Genomic DNA, 8,376 nt, shown 5'->3' with positions numbered 1-8,376 from the left:
GTGACGACGTTATAAACTCCCACAGTTGGTGTTATAAACTCCAACAGTTGATGTTATAAACTCCACAGTGGATGTTATAAACTCCAACAGTTGATGTTATAAACTCCAACAGTTGATGTTATAAACTCCAACAGTTATAAACTCCAACAGTGGACGTTATAAACTCCAACAGTTATAAACTCCAACAGTGGATGTTATAAACTCCAACAGTTATAAACTCCAACAGTTGACGTTATAAACTCCAACAGTTGACGTTATAAACTCCAACAGTGGACGTTATAAACTCCAACAGTTGATGTTATAAACTCCAACAGTTATAAACTCCAACAGTGGACGTTATAAACTCCAACAGTTATAAACTCCAACAGTGGATGTTATAAACTCCAACAGTTATAAACTCCAACAGTTGACGTTATAAACTCCAACAGTTGACGTTATAAACTCCAACAGTGGACGTTATAAACTCCAACAGTTGATGTTATAAACTCCAACAGTTATAAACTCCAACAGTGGATGTTATAAACTCCAACAGTTATAAACTCCAACAGTTGACGTTATAAACTCCAACAGTTGACGTTATAAACTCCAACAGTTGACGTTATAAACTCCAACAGTTGACGTTATAAACTCCAACAGTTGACGTTATAAACTCCAACAGTTAACGTTATAAACTCCAACAGTGGACGTTATAAACTCCAACAGTGGACGTTATAAACTCCAACAGTTGACGTTATAAACTCCAACAGTTGACGTTATAAACTCCAACAGTTGACGTTATAAACTCCAACAGTTGATGTTATAAACTCCAACAGTTGACGTTATAAACTCCAACAGTTGATGTTATAAACTCCAACAGTTGATGTTATAAACTCCAACAGTTGATGTTATAAACTCCAACAGTTATAAACTCCAACAGTTGATGTTATAAACTCCAACAGTTGATGTTATAAACTCCAACAGTTATAAACTCCAACAGTTGATGTTATAAACTCCAACAGTTATAAACTCCAACAGTTATAAACTCCAACAGTTGATGTTATAAACTCCAACAGTTATAAACTCCAACAGTTGATGTTACAAACTCCAACAGTTATAAACTCCAACAGTTGATGTTACAAACTCCAACAGTTGATGTTATAAACTCCAACAGTTATAAACTCCAACAGTTGATGTTATAAACTCCAACAGTTATAAACTCCAACAGTTGATGTTACAAACTCCAACAGTTATAAACTCCAACAGTTGATGTTATAAACTCCAACAGTTATAAACTCCAACAGTTGATGTTACAAACTCCAACAGTTGATGTTATAAACTCCAACAGTTATAAACTCCAACAGTTGATGTTGGGCGGCTGGTGAAAACCAGTCGGGAAAGAAAACGGAATAAAAACAGCCTGGATGTATCACAAAGGCCAAAGAATGGCAAAAAGTCAACCAAAAGCTAAACAGACGTGCCTTTCAGTACTGTCTGTGTGTGTGTGTGCGTGTGTGTGTGTGCGTGTTTAGATTTCAGCTCCGTGCACACACAGGCCTCCAGGTCCCACTCAGCCGTTCACAGGGAGTTTGATGAAGCTGAAGACTTTACGATGCTACAGAAACTGATATTAACACAAAACGTGTGTGTCTGTGTAAAGAGGTCAAATGTGTGTTTTGTGTGTTTGGCAGCAGTGCGCCACAACACTGTTGGGTCATACGTGATTATATTACTGACCGATTCTGATTCTAAGGGAGGATTATTACGGGGGGGGGACCAGGACCAGGGACTCATCTCAGTGCTGCCTCTACTGGTCTGAGATGAACGAGTGTGTGTATGTGTGTGTATGTGTGTGTGTGTGTGTGTATGTGTGTGCACACGTATTCCCTTATTGACCCAAGAAGTCAATGCTAGATTTGACCGTGCGCCCAGTCGACACATCGAGCGCCATGGCCCGGATCTCCGTGTCACCGAACTGCATCAGCGTCTGGATCTCCCGCCGGGGCGCCACCGTTTTGGTTCCGCTCACATCCAGGCGAAGGGTCCCACACTTTCTGACGCCCGGTTGGCTGATGAAGCCGACGTTCTCGTCCTCCGAGCAGTAGATGTGGATGACTATGACCTGCTGGGAGGGCTTGGCTGGCGTGTAGCTCCTCTTTACCTTCTCGCCCAAGGCCACAGACTGGTCAGCAGCAATGAAGGTGTCGAAGACGTCGGTGCACCACCGTGTGCCGTCTTTCACCAACAGCTTGTCTGCTGGGTGTTTGCCCTCCACGAAGCGATTGAGAACACCCACCCCGTACGTGAGGGGTGAGCGGCGCACTTTAATGATGCTGGGATCCAACCCAAACAGCACGGCGCCCTTCAGGATGGTCAGGCCAACGTCGTGCGGTATGATGACACGACTGCGGCCCTGGAGCATGTTCTGGACAGCTTGCTGGAGCAGAGGAGACTCTGCGAAGCCTCCCACTAAGAACAGGAACTTAATTTCACCCACTTCTGGCTTCTCAAAGAGCTCAGCTGGAGGAGAACGAGAGAACAGTGATGAACAAAACAAGAGATACTGGCAGAAAGGAGTGAAGACAATGGCTCCAACATGGCCTGATGCAAATATGACAGTTCCAGAGGGAAATGGGCATCAGCGTCTCAGCTGTGTGGAGTCGGACTGAAAGTTATAGTCAGTGAGAAGAGGTGTAACCCTAACCCTAACCCGTCTGTCTGCACCCCGGTCCTCCTCGCCGTCTCCCTGTGGAGTTACACCTGCCTGTCCTGCCTTCTGTCCCACCTGCTGGGGGCTGAAAGCTCTCTGATCATCCCTCGTTAGTGTCTCTCTCCTCCAATCATCACTGATTTAATTGAGGCTAAATTTGTCCTTTTTGATAACTACATTCCTTTTTTAATGTGGCCAGTTTCTTCTCTTACTTCTTGCTGTTGTTCTGATAAAGACCAAACTCACAAATACTTTTAGAAAATTAAAAATGATCCGGACAGAAAAGATGTTAAAGCAATATGACCTACTTTTACCCACTTACACCCCCCCATTAAATACTGCAGGTTACTGGATTTAGGGAGAGACCAGCAGGTGAAAAGCTACAGCAAATTTATGGTCCAATGAACTGATGGAAAGTGGTTAAAGGTGTTTCTGAAACACACTTAAAAGAATATTTGGGTCCTAAATATGCGTGAGCTGTGTGGTTTTATCTGGTTGGACACACTGAACTGGTAAACCAGGTGACAGACGGAGGGGTGCTGATGTTGGGACATGTCAGAACTTACTGAGGTGCTGGATGATGTGGTCTATGGTGGGCTTGAAGAGAGAATTCATCGCATCTGGACTCATCCTCAGCATCCCCTGGGATGACCACTTAACAAAATCCACACTGCAAAAAAAAAAAGAATTGGTTACATGCAAAGGATTTTACATTCAACCACCCCTAACCCCTTTATAACCCTAACCCCACCAAGCCTAACCCTAACCCAAAGAACCCTAAACCTAACCCAAACGACCCTAACCCCACCAACCCTAAACCCACCAACCCTAACCCTAACCCTAACCAAAACAACCCTAACCCTAACCAAAACAACCCTAACCCTAACCCAAACAACCCTAACCCTAACCAAAACGACCCTAACCCTAACCCAAACGACCCTAACCCTAACCAAAACAACCCTAACCCCACCAAGCCTAACCCTAACCCAAAGAACCCTAAACCTAACCCAAACGACCCTAACCCTAACCCCACCAACCCTAAACCCACCAACCCTAACCCTAACCAAAACAACCCTAACCCTAACCAAAACGACCCTAACCCTAACCCAAACAACCCTAACCCTAACCAAAACGACCCTAACCCTAACCCAAACAACCCTAACCCTAACCAAAACAACCCTAACCCTAACCAAAACGACCCTAACCCTAACCCAACCAACCCTAACCTAACCAAGCCTAACTCTAACCGAACCAACCCTAACCCCACCAAGCCTAACTCTAACCCAACCAACCCTAACCACACCAACCCTAACGCTAACCCAACTAACCCTAACCCAAGCCACCATCACCTCTATCATTTAAAGAAGAGGTGTTTTCCATGTCTACCAACTTATTTTTATATATTCTAATTAGCCTCGCAGTACATCAGAACATTCACATCAATAGTAGCAGGACTTGCTGATGGTCCACTGAAGACATTCTAGGGAATCTTGCTTCTTGCTGCAGGGCTGAACCTGTTTGGACAGCCAGACCTGGACATACTGACAGCTGTTTATCCACCTGTAGATTCCCTTAGACAGCTTTTAAATCCATTATGAAACTCAGAAGCTGCTTCAATCTTCCATCTGGTGTCCTTGGACAACGCCTTCCATGTCACATGTTTAAAGAGGGCAAGCATGCTTCACAATGCTGAGTCATGATAATCAAGTGCACCTGATGTGATGTGGAGCTGCTAGTGGAGATGGATGTCTTAGTAAATGTTGAAATCCCCCAGGACAAGCAAAGGACATTGATGCTTAGGGATGAGGAGCTAGCCTGTTCAGGACAGTGTGTTAAACTTGCAAAATCACCCCGTTGTCCTGGTGGATGGTAGGTAATAACCACATAGACCTCAACCAGAGCTGTCACCAGAACAGCATGATATTCAAAAGAGGAATATTTGTGTGAAGGAAGCAGTCTAGATAATGTCCATGATATAGAAATTGACAAACCAGTCCCACCACTGCGTCCAGAAAATGGTATGTAAGTATAAGAGAATGTGAGAGCAAGGATGTCTAAACAGAGGTTAGTGTAAGCAGAAATGAAGCCATCTGACGGACAGCTCCACAGGCGATGGAGAAGGCAGATTGTGTGAGAGGTTGCTGTTTGATTCGGTAGAGATTCATGAAGTTATGCCATCTTCTAGAGTAGCGTACCCTTCTGAGTGAGGAGAGGAACACTGGGATAGAGAACTGGTGTTCATAGAGAATGTCATGTGCAAGAGGCAGTGGTACACCTAGACCTATTTGTTCAGCCCTGCTAGGTTGTCCTAGCTTTGGTTGACTTGTGCAGGTAGACTTGTGGGTGTTAACCCAAAAAGCTCTTGGCTCAACAGGGGCTGATCAGGAGGGCTGATGCTTTTGATGAAAATTAAACAGTAAAGCACCTTTAAAACCTGATACTCAGATCAGTGCAACTGATTTCAAGTTGGCCTGAGCGAAGCTGACTGAAGGAATACCCACCAAAGACTTAGAAACAAGCCTAGCATTTTCTGGGATTGGAGCAAGACCAGTAGAACAATGAGCACCAATAACAGTACTCAGGTATGTTCAGAGGGAAGTAGTCAAGTAGCTAAGGTTGCAATCACTAAATATCACACAACGTCTTGCTTGCCACCAGAGGTTCCCCACAGGGTAGTTGGGCACTCCCTTAGAGATAGAGTGTGAAGTTTAGTCACTCGAGAGGAGCTGGGAGTAGAGCCACTTTGCACCTGTTTAGGAGGCCCCCTGGACGCCTCCCTAGGGAAGTGTTTAAGGCATGTCCCACCTGGAGGAGGCCCCGGGCAGACCCAGGACATGCTGCAGAGACTACGTCTCTACGCTGGCTTGGGAGCGCCTTGGAATACTACCAGAAGAGCTGGAGGCAGTGTCTGGGGAGAAGGAAGTCTAGGCATCACTGCTAAGGTTGCTACCTCCACCACCCGGTATAGGATAAGCAAAGAAGATGAGACGAATTTTGTTAGCCTAGTAGATTTTGCATCCATTCTTGTCACAGTATCAGAGAAGTTCTATGATCATCTACAGGTATCGCCGACCTCATGGCTGTGCACTGACCTTTGAACCTCTCACCCCATCTCTTGTACTGATGTAATCAATGTATTTGCAGTAATGTATGTCTATTTTCTATATGTCCTCCGCCATCTCCTCCTTCTCTGGATGCTCATAAATAAAGATGATTTCCCCTGATTTGTGGTCATCCTTGAGTACTTTTATCTTCAGGTGGCAACTGTGAACCTGATATCCTACTGAGTGTATCCCATTTGGTTGCTACTGGTGTCTTTACTCTGAGTATAATGGAAACTCATTGTTCAACAGAGTTCAACATTCAAGGTACACACAGTTTAGACAGACAACAGATACAGTAGAGTCCAGAATAAATCAGCTGGGGGTTGGTTCTGTTTGTGTTGTTCTTACTTGCTTTTGCGCAATGCATGTTCCACACTATGGCCTCTGAACTTCTTGTAGTAGTCAATGAAGGAGAAAGGGAGGTTGATATTGAGTGGGTTGGTTCTGTCAGGAGCTGCCGCACGCTTTCGAGACTCAAATGCAATCATGAGGTCAACCCAAGCAGCTGGCCTCTTAATCTTAAATTGGTCGATGAAATCCTGGCCAAAGATCTTACACAGGAGCTTCTCAAACTCATAGTCAATTCCAAGAGAACCGTAGGGACCACCTAGGGAAGTGGAATGTTATACTTTTACATTTGTTGAAACATTTTGCGGAAATGTAAGTAAGAAAAGAGTGTTTTAAGTCCTTTGACCTGAGGCCTTGTAAAGTTCCTTGAGATGTCCCTCAGGCAGACGGATCTGATGGACAGTCAGGTCTACTGTTCCTCCACCACAGTCCACCACTACATAACGGTCACCTGTACACAGTTAAAAGATACTATTACCTCTGCTTCACCATGCAGGTTCTTCTGTGTCATGATGGAGGAGAAGAAACATGATGATCAACGACACAGCAGCTGACATCACATGATCCACATCTTAAAGTACATTTGAGATTACATTAACCACGGTTCTTTTTTCCATATTTTGGATCTCTTTATAATGTAGCTTTTTATGGTGACTCATCCTGATTAAAATAATGTATCAACACATTTATCTGAAAAAATATTCGATTATTTTTATCTTCTAGCAAAATTAAGAACACGACTAGCCAAGCATTGAGTGACCAATGAGCTCCAAGTTCAGGAAAACAAAGGCTAAACTCTCTGTGCAGTGTTCAAACCACTAGGTATTACTGATGCTTGCTTCTGTCTTTGTTTTTCTGCTAGTCCTACCCATCAAGTAGGTCCGAGCTCTACATTATATAAAAGTAATAATTATATTAAAACAAAATTAAAAATCTCTTCCTCGACCAGTAGCTGGTGCTTGGCTCCTCTGGTGCTGTTCCCTATGCCTTTCTGTGCCACTATGATGCCCGATAGGTGCTGAGGCAGGTTATGGGCCGGTAGTTGGACTCTATTGTGCCTTTCTGGGGGTCCTTCATTATGAGGACTGTCCGGTTCTGGGTTAGCCACTCTGGGTGGTTCCCTGATGTTAGCAGCTGGTTCCTCTGTGCTGCCAGGTGTTCATGGAGTGCAGTCAGCTTCTTAAGCTAATAGGTGTGGATCCTATCGGGCAGCTCTTCATTTTGGACCCTCTTGTCTGGATCTCTGCTAGGGTGATGACTACTGGGTAGTGTCCTGGGTGTTGGCTTTGCTCTGCCTGTAGGTCTTGCAGCCATTGTGCGTTAGTGTTAGGTATAGGCATGTAGCATAAAGGGCCTTGCCTAAGACTCGATTCGAACCAGTAACCTTCTGCACCACAGTCAGCAGCATGAACCACCCTATCCAGTCGATATAGAGGCAGAGGCACCAGACCAGACAGGACCCCAGGTGGAGGCTGTGTGGAGACGCCCCTGAGACAGTCCAGCACATCACAGCAGGGTGCAAGATGTTGGCAGGCAGGGCGTACATGGAGCGGCATAACCAGGTGGCTGGCATAGTGGACAGGAACATCTGGGTATGGACTGGAGGTCCCAGGGTCCAGGTGGAGAAAAGTGCAGGCCAAGATCCTGTGGGACTTCCAGATCCAGACTGACAAGATGGTGGTGGCCAACCAGCCTGACATAGTGGTGGTGGATAAACACCAGGAGACAGTGGTGGTGATGATGTAGCAATCCCAAGTGATAGCAACATCAGGAAGGAGGAACAGGAGAAGCTGGAGAAGTACCAAGGGCTGAAGGAGGAGATGGAGAGAATGTGGGGCATGAAGGCAACAGTGGTCCCAGTGGTGATCGGGACACTAGGGGCAGTAACACCCAACCTGAGTAGATGCTCCAGCAGATACCAGGAACCACATCAGAGATCTCTGTCCAGAAGAGCACAGTCCAGGAACAGCTGAGATCCTGGTCAGAACCCTCAGACCCCCAGGCCTCTGGTAGAGGACCCGAGTCTGGAGGAAGGAGGCACCGCCCAGGAGGGCGAGGGAGAGAGTTTTTACTATGAATTTTAAATACTTAAAATATATTGCTTATTTCAGAACCCCCCCCCCCCCCTCCCAGTCCCCCCCCCCCAGTTGCCTCACAGTGGTTTAGTCAGTCTGCTGCTATCTGAGTGTGCAATAACTTATAGTCCTATTTTAACGTACTCTCAGCGGGCACATTTTT

The 8,376-nt window shown here is 45.4% G+C and overlaps 1 protein-coding gene across 5 annotated transcripts in view; it reads right to left on the bottom strand.

The window, feature by feature from the left end:
- Positions 1–1,237: 1,237 nt before the first annotated feature.
- hspa12a (heat shock protein 12A) overlaps positions 1,238–8,376 on the bottom strand; it is a 28,603-nt gene continuing 21,464 nt past the window's right edge. For 2 of the 5 annotated variants that reach the window (XM_029831998.1, XM_029831994.1), the window contains 4 exons: positions 6,485–6,589; positions 6,139–6,397; positions 3,253–3,356; positions 1,239–2,496 (listed from right to left, as the gene is read on the bottom strand). In XM_029831998.1, coding sequence (XP_029687858.1) covers positions 1,865–2,496; positions 3,253–3,356; positions 6,139–6,397; positions 6,485–6,589 — 1,100 coding nt within the window. In that variant the 3' untranslated portion in view covers positions 1,239–1,864. Of the gene's footprint in view, positions 2,497–3,252; positions 3,357–6,138; positions 6,398–6,484; positions 6,590–8,376 lie in introns of all 5 variants that reach the window. The other 3 variants (XM_029831996.1, XM_029831997.1, XM_029831995.1) reach the window with 2 other exon arrangements.

The sequence above is a fragment of the Takifugu rubripes genome, unplaced genomic scaffold, assembly GCF_901000725.2.
Source record: "Takifugu rubripes unplaced genomic scaffold, fTakRub1.2, whole genome shotgun sequence".
Classification (NCBI taxonomy): domain Eukaryota; kingdom Metazoa; phylum Chordata; class Actinopteri; order Tetraodontiformes; family Tetraodontidae; genus Takifugu; species Takifugu rubripes.
This window is presented reverse-complemented; position numbering and strand designations above follow the sequence as displayed.